Source organism: Trachurus trachurus (assembly GCF_905171665.1).
Source record: "Trachurus trachurus genome assembly, chromosome: 24".
Classification (NCBI taxonomy): domain Eukaryota; kingdom Metazoa; phylum Chordata; class Actinopteri; order Carangiformes; family Carangidae; genus Trachurus; species Trachurus trachurus.
In genome coordinates, this window is record NC_139910.1 from 27,943,915 (window position 1) to 27,959,109 (window position 15,195).

General features: G+C 42.0%; 1 protein-coding gene across 2 annotated transcripts in view; it reads left to right on the forward strand.

Moving 5' to 3' along the window:
• cd2ap (CD2-associated protein) overlaps nt 1–15,195 on the forward strand; it is a 79,440-nt gene that overhangs the window by 52,857 nt on the left and 11,388 nt on the right. For both annotated transcript variants that reach the window (XM_084001160.1, XM_084001161.1), the window contains exons 13-16: nt 2,016–2,166; nt 4,225–4,334; nt 10,193–10,311; nt 11,672–11,755. In XM_084001160.1, coding sequence (XP_083857286.1) covers nt 2,016–2,166; nt 4,225–4,334; nt 10,193–10,311; nt 11,672–11,755 — 464 coding nt within the window. The remainder of the gene's footprint in view (nt 1–2,015; nt 2,167–4,224; nt 4,335–10,192; nt 10,312–11,671; nt 11,756–15,195) is intronic.

Below are 15,195 nucleotides of genomic sequence, written 5' to 3' on the forward strand. Positions count from 1 at the left end.
TGGGCAAAATCGAACAGCCCTAGGTAAAATACATTTTGCCAGTCCGACCTGATACAACATTGTGGCCATTTTGTTTCTATGGAGAAAAAATAGAATAAGCAGAATATGAAAACAACAAAGATAATGATTTTAACTTTTTAGAGATGTTTTAATCAAATCAAATTTAGTAAAGTGAGGTGGGAATGTTTTGTCTTACTGTGAGCTCAGCTGATGACCTGACTCCTAACAAGACGTCTCACACTGTGGGACGCTGCTGTATGTTGCACCATCACATGTTTGAAGACGAATGCCTTTAATCTTTGGGCAGCATCTTGGATGTTCCTTATGTGCATCCATCATTCACAGCAGTTAAATATCCGCTAACATGCGGTTCAGCCCTGCAGCTGTTAAAGCTCCACATCAGTGAAGCATGTAAATCTTTTTTTATTTATTTTATTCATTTTCAGTCTCATTTTAAAGATTTTCACCGTGGCCAGTTGTCACTTTAGGATAATTTATCTCCATATTGAACAAGTTCATGCGAGCTTTTTACATGCAATCTAAAGCATGAACATCATCATACAAGTATGTGATATGACAATAGCTGATTGTGAGAGACATCAACATTGGTTTACATAACTGTTTCCCCCATTGAATCTAGGCTTAGATTGTCATCATGTTAATAAAGTATCATCAGTTTAAACATGTTTGTATGTTTACTGGACTAATGAAAAATTAAGTATTGACTTATTTTCTTGTCATCAGTCGTGAAAAACATTTCTGTTTTAATACGACTATTAAAATAACAGGCAGATTGCAAGCCAATGGCAATCAAAGCAGTCATAGCAGGTCTGTCTGTGTCCTGTTTCTGCGTTGAAACTGTTGTTCGAGATGACAAGTTGAAGTTAAATGACATTTACAGCATCACCTCTTCCAGGTCACCAGCACTGAAGAGTCATTTCTGTAGCACTGTCACTTTTGCACAGTTGTGTGTTTTCATTTTCCTCTCATCCTGTAAATAAAGCAGAAAGTCTCCCACTTCACTGCTGTGCCCACAGGGCTCCATGTTGGCACCCTCAGATTGCTCTCTCACATCCCTGCTTCAACCTTTTCTGACACACTCAAGTGTTTGACACAAAGTGCAAATGCATGTGGCCCACGCTCTCGCTGCCTCCTCATCTCCTCACTTGAGTAATTGGTGTTAACCGAACTTCTTTCTTCCCTTGTTGTTTCTTTGTCACTCTGCCTCTGCATTCAGGTTTCTTACATCAGCCTCTGCTTCCTCTTTTCTTTTTTTCCCCCTCCATTCATCTGTCACCAGGTCCTCAGGGACGTGAGGTCTCGGAGCCCCACAAGGCTTATATTACTTAAGTTCAGTGTGAAGGGAGCAGCACATACACAGGGGTGAAGACTTCACACGACAGCTGTGTTGTGGAAAAACACCTAATTAATACTGCGCTAGCTGAAAATGACATTATGAAAATTACTCTGTAACACTTTGTTTTTGGACAAGTATTTTCCCCCCACTGCTCCACACAGATGTGTCCTACTCACACTAGAAGCATCATTTGAGTCACACCATTGTGTGTCGCTCCATTGTCTGTGAACACCCTTGCTGTTTTACTTCTGCAGCACATCATGATGTTTCTCTAAGATTTCTGAGGACATTGTGAAAGTTAATCATCTAGTTTATTTTATGGATGAACTACATCCTCTTTTAGTATCCAAGGTAACAGGGTTGTCGGTTGATTCAAGGTTGAGCGATGGTCATTTCAGCTCAGCACATAAAGAAGATGTAAACAGCCTCTGTGACTCAGTCTTGTCAGATTTACCTTAGTTACCCCCAGTGGGAAGGGGAAACTTATTATTGTCTGTTTAGACGCTCTCTTGGAGAATTGAATGACATCATGTTCCTTTTGCGTCTCTTCCTCGCTCTCTGTCAGCGTTTCTCTCTTCTCACAACATTACCTGTTTCACTAACATGATGTGGACCTTCCCTTTTCCAACCCTCCCCAACTCTTCTTTCTGTGTTCCAGTCGACAAGCCAACGCCGGATCACAAACCATCCAAGCCTGCAGCGCCAGTGGTCCCACCCAAGAAGCCAATCCCCCCTCCGGGGAAAGGCAGACAGGGCAGCGTCCCACCCAAGAGGCCCGACAAGCCTCTCGCTCCGTCGCCAAGCCTCAAGTAAGTCTTATTATGCTCTTGACTGTCAGTGCACCAAGGTATTCTTAAAGGGGAACCATTATGCTCATTTCAGGGGCTTTTGATGAGATATTGGAACACGGTGAGACACTATTGAAAGTTTTGATCATTAAAAAACTCCATACTTATCACATACAGCAATAGCTGGCTCTTTCCTGCTTCACCCTACTGCACCGACTCTGCAGCGACACGCCCCCTCTCACATCACCACTGGGCACTGAGGCCAGAGCCAGGCCAGTTGCCATATAGGGACTTTCGTCGAAGTTGTGACGTTACAAAAACAGACTTTAGAAAAAACTCTCCAAACTTGATAGTTTGCAGCGGCCTGGAACTGCCCCGGGGATCACTTCAACCAGTGTTGTTTTCGTTAACGATGACGATGACGAAATATTTTCGTTGACGCCCCTTTTTTTCATGACGATAACGAGACGGTGACGAGACGAACATGGCTCTCTGATGACGAAAACATGACGAGACGTGTGTGAGTTTTCGTTGACGAGATGAGAACGGACGTAAATGTTAGTGGTCGGGCTGTGATCGCCTCTAAATTCCATATTATGGATTGTCATTACTAGCTGCACACGATTTAGCAACGGCTCCGTCAACAACAGAACAACGCTGCTGAGACGAGCCGCGGTGCGCCGCCGCCCGGTGCTTCTGATCAGAGCGGCAGAGAGCAGCAGACAGTGATCCGCTGCTCTGGTGACCTCGGTCAGTGCGGTGCAGCCGCTCCGCGGCGCTGACGGGTGGTCAGACGTTCAAATGCATGACATTTCTGCTTATTGTGCGTGTAATCTGTCCATTAAAATCAACAAGTGTCTGCAACACTGCTGCATCCTTGTGTGGTTACGCCCACCACCTGGCATGCAGCGCACATTCTGCTCAACACACCTGCCGTCACTCCATCAGAAAAAAAACTGAATGCACTACTGTTACCACTTTATCTGTGTGTAGGCTAATGCATAATCCTTAGACCATAAATTATTTGGCATTGGGTGGAAACATTATGTGTAAAACCATTCCTTTATTGAATTAATTTGTTGAAAGACTTTTTTTTTTTTTTTTTTACTGAAACTGACGAAAACCTTGTTGAGTTTTCGTCGACTAAAACTAGACTAAAACTATCACATATAGGAATGACTAAAATTGACTAAAACTAATAAGTATTTTCGTCAAAAAGACTAAGACTAAGACTAAATCTAAAATGCCTGCCAAAAACAACACTGACTTCAACACATGCCGACCTCATGATATGGCACTTCCACGTCCTCTAAAGGTGCGTTCACACCGGACCTTTTATTTTTGTCGCTGTCGCTCGTATCGCTCCTTTGTTGTCGCTCAGCTGCAATCGCTCGTCAGTTTGGCACAGACTCACCTCACCTTTTCGAAAAGGTGAATTTTCGCTCTATCACTCTGTTGTTGTTGCTCGGAGCCCCAGTGATTTTTTGAATAATCGCTCAGTCGCCCGTTTGCATTGACTTGAAGCAGAAGTAAGTGATCCGGTGGTTTTGTCTAACTTCCTGTCAGCAGATGGAGTTACCAGTCACCGCCCTCGTCCCTACGTCACCACATTCACGCGCATCCCTTGGCTGCACACACAGAGAGGACCGCCCCTTTATGCCGTTCTCTCTCCTCATTGGATAAAGGTTGTAGGATACAAGGAAAGTTTTCTCCTCGGCTTACAGCAGAGCAGAGTGACTGACAGACCCGTGTTTCAGACCAAACACTCTATAGAAGTGATTGCTGTCGGAAGATAGAACTATTTAAGACTTCTATTAACACAAACATTCACCTTACTTCTGCTTTAATATGTAAACTCGTCGCCAGCGACAAAAATACAAGACTCGGAGTGAACGCACCTTAAAGCAAGTATCCAACATTCTAAACATATTTATACATCTGAAAAGCTGGAAAAACACAATAGGTCCCCTTTAAGAAACTGTGTGTTATTGGAAGGAAAGGAAAGAGTCTCCTATGGTGACTGAGGATGTGTTTTCTTGTGGATACAGTGAATGTTCAACATTTCCCCTGTTTTTTCAGGCACAATGGAGAGGTGCCTTCCACGCGACCAAAGTCCGACTTTGAGCCATTATTGCCCACCAAACCCAAGACACTGTCTGGAGACTGGGGAGAGAAGCCCTCTGATACAGGTCGGTCCAGTGCAGACTCTTTCTAACCACAGTCAAGGTCCAGAGTAATGGGGAAGTTTGTTTATTTCAGCTGCAGAGGAAATGAATGCTACAGTCACATGTAAAGGTGTTTTATTTCAGGTCCAGGGGTCTCATTTATAACCGTTGCGTACGCACAAAACGGGGCTGAAAGTGGCTTACGTGACTTTCCACGCCAAGGTTGTGATCTATAAAAAACAGACTTGACGGGAGAATGTGCGCAGCCCTAAGCAAACTCTGAGCCATGCGTACGCATGGTTTGGAGGAAAAGGGGAATTGGCGACACAGACGGTGTGGTGGTGAACTGAAGTCAGACTCAGGAAATGATGATTGAGAAGAACGATTATGTTTTTATTATCGGCCGTCACACATTTAATTTCAACCCGTATGCGTTAGATCCATGTTGCCACGGTGATTTAATTCAACAGCGCCCTTATTTTGCATCGGACTGGTGTTTCAGAAACATCTTCTTAGAATCTAACTTAAAATTCAAAATCAAAATTCCTTCTCTATATTTAATCCGTCATATTGTCCACTCCCAGAGCGCAGGAGGAGGAGAGGACGGCGTGGCTGCATGGGATAAATACATGGTGTAAATAACTATGTTCCTATAATACTGTGTGAACATGATCGAGAGTCAATTAAATCTCAAACTCTGGAAAAAAAAAATCCAGTAATCGTTCGCACAAATACATTCTGTTTTCTTGTTATCAAGAGAAGTGTCATGTTTGATCATTCCTCAGAACGTAACTGATTCCGCTAATTATTCAAAGTTTTATCGATCAGTCTAATTACTGTAAATACAGCGGTGAGCCCCGTGCGTAATTCTGCACCACGGCACCGCTGGAGGAGAAAGGAGGGAGAGGGAGACCATGATGAATGGTTAATAACTCGTTTCAGATTAGAACTGTTGTCATTGTTGTAACCATGTGCCGAACCGGGTCCAGCATTTGAGAGGGCAGCACCAAAACAACACCGCGTGCGCTCTGAGCCGCTGACGCCGTTAACAGCTGCAGCAACACGTCACGTCGCCACTTTCACACCTGCAGCTAATTCACAACACCGACAGAACAAGAGCACGTGAGGCTCATTGACATGCAGATCGCATTCATGTGGTGGTTTGCATTGACCATCTAGGGTTAAAACAGGGCGTGTACAGGGCGGAACGTGAAGCGGATTCAGCTGCGCACACTTGTAGGAACTCTGTGATCTATAAAGGGAAGTTTGCCTGCAAGTGTGCGTACGCAGGGTTTTATAAGTCTGAATATTTACTGGCGCACGCAAAACTTGGCTTTTGGGCGTACGTACACTTTTAGTAACGATCCCACGCACAGTTTTATAAATGAGACCCCAGATCACTTGAATGTTCTTTCGGTCTGCGTCATTTATCCACAGACTGTTGATGAATGATTTCTTAAATCATGTTTCTCTGTGAGCGACGACTTGCGATGGGCGGTGATTGGATTTTTTTGTCACTTGGTGGTATCAGGTCAGCACTTCACAGTCTGGCCAGTAAATAACATGTTGACTCTGTTATTCTCAGACAGGCAGGAGATTGTTTTTTTTTTTTTTTTTTTTTTTTTTTTTATTGTGAAACACAAGACAAACAACATAACGGACATACAGCAATGGATACAGAAGGTGTGCGTGTGTAGTTCGAGTGCAGTGTAGTGTGGTGATGGTAATAGTGCAAAGAAAAGGAAAGAAATTAAAGAATCACGACGGTGACCTAGGTCTCAACAACAAAAACGATACAAAGGGTATAACAGCTATGACAGCAAACATATAGCAAACATAACCGTACTGATGACAGCATTAATTCTGGAGGTGAGAAGGAAGAAAAGGGGACAGTCGGGATCAAGGATGAAAGAATGAAAGAATGAAACAAGGGAAGAGGGGGCAGAAGATGCTTAAGTGGAATTGGACGTGAGTGAATAAATAAGAATAGACAGGTAATTTGATTGATTAATAAAATGAATTAAAGAAGCGGTGCGAATGAGAGGAAGAGGGAGAAAAAAAAAAAAATTAATAAATGAATAAAGTTGAAAAATAAGGAGCGAAAACCCAAAAACGATTGAACAAGAAAATGCATGGATAAGTAAATAATAAACTGGGGTCATTTTTGTCACATTGACAAGATGCATCGGGTCCCGTTGATCGGCCAGGCACCGGACCCTGGACCCCCGCCGCCACCGCCCCCAGTCAACCCCCCGCCCCGCCACACCCAGCCACCCTGGGTCGCCCCCAGCCCACCTCTCCCCTTCCTTTGTTTTTGTTAGTGTGGTGCATTAAAAACAGGGTGTTTGTGGTGCATTAAAAAGGGACCGGGTAGGCCATGTAGAGTGTTTAGTTTGTATTTGTTTTCATCTGGTGTGTCATGCATTAAGAAATAGGGAGATGGGCCACACGGCGACGGGCACTGCAGAGAGCCGGCGGAACGGGGAGGCCACGAGGGGACGGGGGGGACGTGGGGACCACGGGTCCGTCGACCTGCCCGGCCCACCAGGGAACCCCCGCAGAGCTTGTGTGTGACAATAAAAAATAAAAATAATACTAATTAGTAATTATAATACCCCTAACAATAATCAACGATAATAGTAAAGAATAACAAAAGAAAGGAATAACAAAAAACTGAGAACTGAATACAAAAGGGTATGAGTTATCTGTCATTTGTCTTTTGGATATTTCCACCCCTTGTCCCTCTTCCCTCCCCCTCCCTCCCCTTCTCCCCTCTTTTTCTTTTTCCCTTCTTCTCTTTATACCGGTGCATAGCTAATACATAGCAAAAAACAAACAGTCAGATGTGTACTTGGTGACCCGACAGACACACAAGCAGCAGCGGCGTCGTCGTACCACAGAAAACAAAACAAGTGAGACACAAGACACAAGACACAAGACATAAGACACAAGACGTGTGTGTGTGTGTGTGTGTGTGTGTGTGTGTGTGTGTGTGTGTGTGTGTGTGTGTGTGTGTGTGTGTGTGTGTGTGTGTGTGTGTGTGTGTGTGTGTGTGTGTGTGTGTGTGTGTGTGTGTGTGTGTGTGTGTGTGTGTGTGTGTGTGTGTGTGTGTGTGTGTGTGTGTGTGTGTGTGTGAGCCAGTGTTGTATGATGCGAGATGTTAGAATTTGCGCTGGTGGTTGGCCGGCAGACAAGAAAAAGGAGAGGGAGGACATGGTACTGGGTCTAAAAATAAAAAATTAAATTAAATTAAAAAAATAATAATAATAATATATATATACATATATATACACACATACATACATATATATATATATATATATATATATACATACATATATATATACATATACATACATACACACAGAAAGAGAAAAAAAATAAATAATAATAAGTAAATAAATAAAGAATAGAAAATTTATAAATTAGATGGTCAGGGTTAATCAAACAGAAAATCGATGAAAGCGGACCTGAAGGACTGGGGTTCTGTTGTATTTATTGTGGGTGAAGGGGTTTCCAGAGAGAAGTAGTCTGTTAGTAAATTTTTCCAGATTGCCAGATGAATTGTGCTCCTTGATTTCCAGTTCATGAGGATAGTTTTCTTGGCGATAGTTAGCGCTATGAGGAGAAGGAGATTGTTAGAATGACTGCGGTCAACATTAGGTTTCTCTGTATCTTCCTGCCAGAGATCTTCAACTGACTGTTCTGGATTGATGTTGATTTCAGTGGCGTAAGAACCTGAAACTAATGCCTTTTATTATTTTATTAAGAATTAGGTTTTTGTAGGACTGATTCCTCTCTATAGACACGTTTGGTTTTAACTTTATAATAAAACTTTATCATAAAACAAGTATAGTGAAACAAGAAAAAGGTTTTGCACAAGAAGAATTCTGCTGTTTTTCAGTTTTCAGACAAACTTGGCTGAAAGTATTATCAAACCATGTGACTGAATTAGGAGCTAATAGTGTAGTGTTGAAGAATACCTTAATAAAACCAATCAATAGTAAGAAAAATGAAATATTCCTCTTAGAAAAACTGTCAATTAACAGTCTGCTTCTTCAGTTTTTGCATATTTTAACTTGAAGCCAGGTTTGGAAAGCTTGATCTGTGCATCCTTATGCAAATTGACATAACTGCTGCGAAAGTGGAGAGGAAGACTTGCTGCTGTAATTGACATCACCCCCTATAGCCAAAGTATTGCAGTGTACGTCTGAGAGAAATGAAAAAAGACAGGGGGTGATGAGGAAACTGTGGAAAGGAGCATGAACTGACATCATTGAAATGATTAGTAGTTTGGAGGCCGATGTTTTTAGAACAGGAGAAGAGATTCATGAGAAATGGGAACCCAGACCCAGAGAGGGGAGGCACAGAGGTCACAGAGAAAATACATCTGATAGAGGTTTAATAGATGGACCGGAGGGTGTTCCACCAGAGAGCTCTGTGTTTATGACAGATGCCTTGTACGGGAGATAAAGAGCTCCTCAGTGTCTCACACACCACACCACGGAACATGAAAACTCAATCTATCCTGCAGTCAGAGGTGCTGCCTTCGCCCTGCAGCAGGTTACCAGTGGGTAGGTGCTAAGTGCTTGTCACACAGCCACGGACAAAGTTATTCTCTGTTATATAATAACAAGTGGGAGTGACTCATTCCTTTACCTTCACAGCCTCGTAAACAAGTGTTTTAAGTTCTCATACGTAACTGCAAAACCGCAAATTCTCCGACAAAGGCAGAAGTAGTGACGCGTATCTGATCAACAAACACATAAGAAGCTCTGTGGTACAAATGCAGGAGGTTGTTTTATAAAGAAAGGCTGTGAGTTGGATTCAGTAAGGAACAGAGTCACTTGTTGGTCAGTGCTGAGAAATCTGCTCTCCTCTGTAAATATACTGTAGGTGGGGCTGCGATGGAGAGAACAGCCCCAGTACGCGAGGATTATTCACAGCAGTTTACACCCACATTGCCGATTTCACACATTGGCCACATGTGGTTTGGCCACATGTGGTTTGGCCATAGGTCTTGGCCCAGCCTTGTTTTTGGTCACCGTTGAACTGACACTTATGCTGCAGAAAGTGAAACAAGATTCAGTCGACTGTCCCACAAAAGAATCTAAAAACATATGACGTCATTAACAGTGGTTGACAATAATCCACCTGATCGTTTAAAGTCTTTTAAGAAGAGCAAGGTTTGGTTATTTGGCCTGATAATCACTGACTTTAACTCGTCTCTGTTCTACAGAATAAACAACAAAACTATTTCTAAACATGATGTTAGCTGTGAACTGAATTTCTGTTTGTGCTTACATGAAGTCTCAATTGGCTAAAGTTTGAAATGCGCTTATGTCCTATTTTGGCATGTAGCTTATTTTTTTCTACTGTAAATGCGGCTGATTTTAATTTAAAGCAGAAGTAAGCGATATATTTGTGTTAATATAAGTCTTAAATAGTTATATCTTCCAACAGCAATCGGTTTCAAAAGCCTGGCTGGAACGCAGCATTAGCCAAAACGACCGGACCGCTTACTTCTGCTTTAATGTAGAAATCTTGTTGTATTTTGTTTGTATTGATTTCCTAAAATATGTTCTAATCACATTCTGTTGAGTGCAGCCTTTGTCTGCTTGATGGACCGTTTCATATTTGAACATATGAGCATATTTTATGGGCCTTTTCTTTTTTTACTTACTGTTATCACTGGCTGGCAGGAAATCAACCTGTGCCTAAGCTGATTGCCAGCCACTTAGATTGCATTCAGATGGAACACAATTCAATTTGTTCAGCCGTGGTTTGTTCTTTTAGTCACGGCTGAAACGCTCCACTGAAAAACAGAAATAATCATTTCTCGTTATTTTTTGTCTTTGTTTCTTTCTGTCGTGTATCCACAGCGGATCTGATGAGTTTTGATGACTTGTCGTCTACCTCGGAGAAGCTCTCTCACCCCACAGCAAACAGACCAAAGATGCCTGGCAGGAGGCTGCCTGCCCAGTTCGGTGGAGGACAATCGGTGAGTTTCCTTTAAGAAATGATGATGAGTAACTCAACACAGGTTGAAGTCAGAGCCAGATCCACTGCAGCCAGTACCAGTCAGTCAGAAGGTCGAGCCATTTTCAAGTCAGTTTTATTTTTTGGGATGTTTGGAACAAAAAGTTAGGAAGCAATTTTGGAGCTGAACAACAAACCAATATCATGGGATGTCTCCACAGACCATATTCAATGAAGCTGGATCCTACTTAGTTGGTAGAGTCACTGCAAAGATCACATCATTTCAATGTATATTTGATGAAATTGAAATGATGAACAGAATTGCAGTATCTGTGAAAAATAATAACTATGTTTTTTTCCTAATTCAGCCTCAGTTTAAATACAAACATTACCTTATATCACTTGTAGCTTGTTGACATGAACTCAGGTAAAATGAAGCTTTGTCTGTGTTGGTAACATGTTCTCAGAAAGCCGGTGACTCTGTGTTTTGTGGAGGAAAAGAAACATGACTGTGTGCTGGCTGCTGCCTACAGAGAGAGGATCCAACTGTGTCAATTATCAGGAAAATCCTGCTGTTAAACGTCTTATCTAAATGAAGTCTCTTTGAATTTGATAACTGATAAGGTTTGATAGAGAATATGAAAGGATTCAGCTCAAATGAAACATCTGCAATTATCATGAAATCCCAAGAAATGAATCATCTGAAAACATCAGGGATTTCAAACTTTGAAAGCACATGGAAAGCACAACTGCTGAGTCCTTTGAATCAGTCAGGGGCATCGCTGCATGAACACCTGCAAGAAGGTTTTTAATCTTGTGCCAGTCCCTGTGCAGGTGCATTTTTATTGTTTAAAAAAATATATAAACTCATTGAAATTTTGAATCCCAGCATGCAACACGTCTCCCCTTGTTTCTTTCATTTCTGCTGCTTTTTATACAGCTGATCTATTATTTCTCTCCCACAGACTTTTCTCAAATTGTTGTGCATTTCCACAGATTTCCTATCTCTGTGAGCCCTCGTCTCTCAGTTGTTCTGTACCTGTCATCTCCCCTCACTCAGCCACTGTCACTCACACACTCAAGGTTGTGTGAGGATGCATCTCCTCTTCCCATTTTATTTATTTATTTTTTGTACCGTCATCAGCACAACATTTTCCTGGAACAAGAATTCACAATTTGTACTTTGACAGCCACTTCCCCAAGGTGCAGTCAACGCCCACTTAATGGCTGTGTCAAAATAGCAGACAGCTGCAGTCACCCAAGAAACTGTGCAAGATTAATGTCACCTTTTGATTGGCACTTCTGTGAATGTCCACACTTGATTTCCACATTTCCAATGCTGATGTGAATTAAACAGTAGATGAACTCTTCTTCTCTCGCAGCCCAACAAGGAAGTGAATGTGGAGAAATCCTTCAGGCTCATTGAAGAGGATTCAGCCAAACCAAAGCTAACAGAAACCAGAAAGGTAAATTACCAGTGTCACGATAGTTACACATGCTCAACACGGCACATTTTCCATCAATAGCCGGATCAATCACTGTTACCTCCCTTCATGTCTTTTGATTTTCTGAGATGTGTCAATATCCATTTTCCAAACATTAATGACACCATCTGTAAGCGCTAGCTGTTGAGTTGTGATAGAAAGCCAACTGCAACAGCCAATCACTGAGTTTCACATTAAGGGTTTGGGATTGAGCTAACATATTGTTGAGACTGAGGCTCAGCAGGTACAGTTCAGACAATATCTGATACTAGCTTTAATTGTCAGAAGAAGGCAACTCTATCACAGTCATAAATGTACAGTGGCATGCAAAAGTTTGGGCACCCCTGGTCAAAATTTCTGTTAACGTGAACAGTTCAGCAAGTGGAAGATGAAATGATCTCCAAAATGCATAAAGTTACAGATGACACCGTTTACATTTTAAACAATATATATGTATATGTGTATCTTTTACATTTTCAAAATGACAGAAATAGAAAAGGGCCTGCAGCAAAGGATTGGCCACCCTGTATAGTTAGTACCTAATACCCCCCCTTCCCCAAAAGATTGTTTCATGTTGAACTTTATGCCTTTTGGAGATCATTTAATCCTGCTTAACTGTTCACAGAAACAGGAATGTTGACCAGGGGTGCCCAAACCTTTGCATGCCAGTCTATATGATAATATATAATTAACTAATATTGTAGAATGGATTTTGACCGTAATGAAATGATTACTACAGTTAAAAAATCTCACAGTAATTGTGCTAACTAAATTTGAATTAAAATTTTAGATACAGGTTGGATCAAGCAAACACATAAAACATTTCACACAGATCTGGTGAAACTAAGGGGCTGCACTTTATAGATCTTAGATTTTTATAGATTTTTTTTTTCATTTCTACCTTATTTCAAAACTCTTGGTGGATTGGTGGATTTAAATCCTCTGTCCTCCACATTCCCGTCGCACTGGGTTTAATTTGAGCCTCACCATTAACCTTGCATCACAAATGCTTTACCCTTGGGATGTAAGTATTAAAGTGAAAGGATTAAAATGTCCAGTGGACAGGTTGTCTCAGTGTGGGTTGCCAATGCAGAGACCAAAATATCGTCAATAATAATGATATATAGAGACTAGCGGGCACAGGGCATGGCTTTTAAAAAACACTTATCATAGTTCAACAAAAACTGACGGCAACACAACTGTCAGTCACACACATGAACAGGAGAAAATCCACCTCCCTCTTTATACACCTGTGGCTACTCAATCAATGAATGAACACTACGGTGCTGACGTCATTTGTCACATAATCAATGTAGTACCAGCTAATAAAATGACTATCATTTGATATATTGAACAGTGCAATGAACCCTTAGGATATGGAGAGATTGCCATTGGATGCTACAGTAAATATGATATTAAGCAGCTTTTAAGCTGTTTCTTCCTTTTTTAATCTCCTCTTCTTAACAGCATCAAAGACTGATCTGACAGACAAAAAAGAATGAGAGCTAATACTAATTCACCTTCCATGTAAACCATATTAGATGAATGACTATTGGTGGCTCAGTTCAACACGGGCAGTTACAATGAGATTGTGTAGCTACAGATAGGTTCAACATGAAAGAGGCCATGTAAGTTTCACTATTGCTGCATAACCAGTGTTTGCATTAACAGCTGTTTACTCAGCAGTCTCTTTGAAAGTCACAGACAATGTCTGTGATGGTGGTTTTATGCGATGCACAATCACCACTTTTGCACCAGACCTGGGTTGTAGAGAGGAAGCTCAGATGAAGTCTGTTCCTACATCCACTTTGCTACACTACTGTAACTGTGAGAGAGAAGAAACTAAAGTTCAAGGAAACCCAGCAACGTTATAGGAACAATAACTAGAACATAAAGAAGGTAAAAGGCTTTTACCCACAAACAGCCTCGCAACAGAAACACACAAGTCAGTTAATTGGCATCTTTCAGACTGCGAAACACATCTCTGCAGTGTGTGTGTGTGTATGTGTGTGTGTGTGTGTGTGTGTTTGTGACGGAAGAAAGCATGGAGTGAGCGAAATAGACTGAGGCGATGAGAAACACAGTGGACCACCACCTGCTGTTCAGTCTTCCAGTTCAGAATTTCATTAATTGCTTAAAGTCCCAGTATGTAACTTATTTGTCTTTTTATTAGCAAAAATCAAATATGTTTTTCATAAATACGTATCTCACAGCCGCATCCAAATGAAAGCTTTCTGGTACCTTAGAATGAGTTGTTACAAGTCGTTACAAATACATAAGTGGGCGACGCACCGAACCGAGGCGGCCATGTTGCATCGCCATTTTTTACGTTGGGTGGCAGCGTGACCGTAGGTAACCATAGAAACTCAGCGGAGCTGTGGTCTGTCTGACGTCTGCCCCATTTCACCTGAATGCAACATCAAGAATACGTTCAGATATGCAACGGCACCGCTAGATGGGGGTGATTCCTACATATTATACCTTTAAGGGGGGGTACACACTACAGGATAATCGGGCCGATCTTTGTCCTGATCTCCCTCTTCCCATCAATGCCAGCAAAGGCCTGATTGTCTGATGTTTGCAAACGACATCATGTCTGATTTTCCTTGTGTGGGGTGTTAGAAGGCGTTGGAAGGAGAGATCGTAAATAATTAACATGTTTAATATTTGCGACTAGAAATCCTACGTGGGTTGTTCTGAGGGGAGCCGAGCACGCACAGTGTCCATCTCTACGTCCCCCGAATTAAAATGGAGGCTCTGCCTTTTATTTACCTGTCGCCATGGTGACTCGCAGTATCGGGGCCAGAGCACACAGCCTCCAACTCGCGCTGCAACACATACAGCCCACATTCCCGCCGTCTCCATGACTTTTTGTTTGTCGTTTTGTTTTGTTTTTTGTGTTGTTTCAGACAGTAAAAGGCTGAAAACAACCACCATTGCATCTTCCTGTTCGTCCACCATGTTTTTTTACACTGAAGTCACGTTTGACCACGTGAGGTTTGGAATATCGAGTGTGAAGAACCTGAAACTCTGCTGAAGAATCGGTCAGTGTGTGGTGTGTTCATAGTGCACACCACACTATGAGATCAGAAGAGAGAGATCTTGTGCGATCTGTCTTCTGTTATCATCAAGTGTGTGGTCTCCAAATCTGTGAAGGTTTGAAGAGTAATGTGTATTAGATGCTATCTAGTCTGGATTGGTCATGGTTAAAGACTAATTAAACCTGGCTGTCCAGCTGGGGGTGCACAGTATCAGACCACCCTATCGTTAAAGGGAAACACACACACACATACACACTGAGGCAGGCAGAGTAAAGCCTCGCTCAGATCTCTCATAACACAACGGCTCAGGCCTGCAGGTGAAATTACAGGACGTGGTCGTCATTATGTGTGTCCTCGTGCTCTTATAGTTTCAAAATGAGA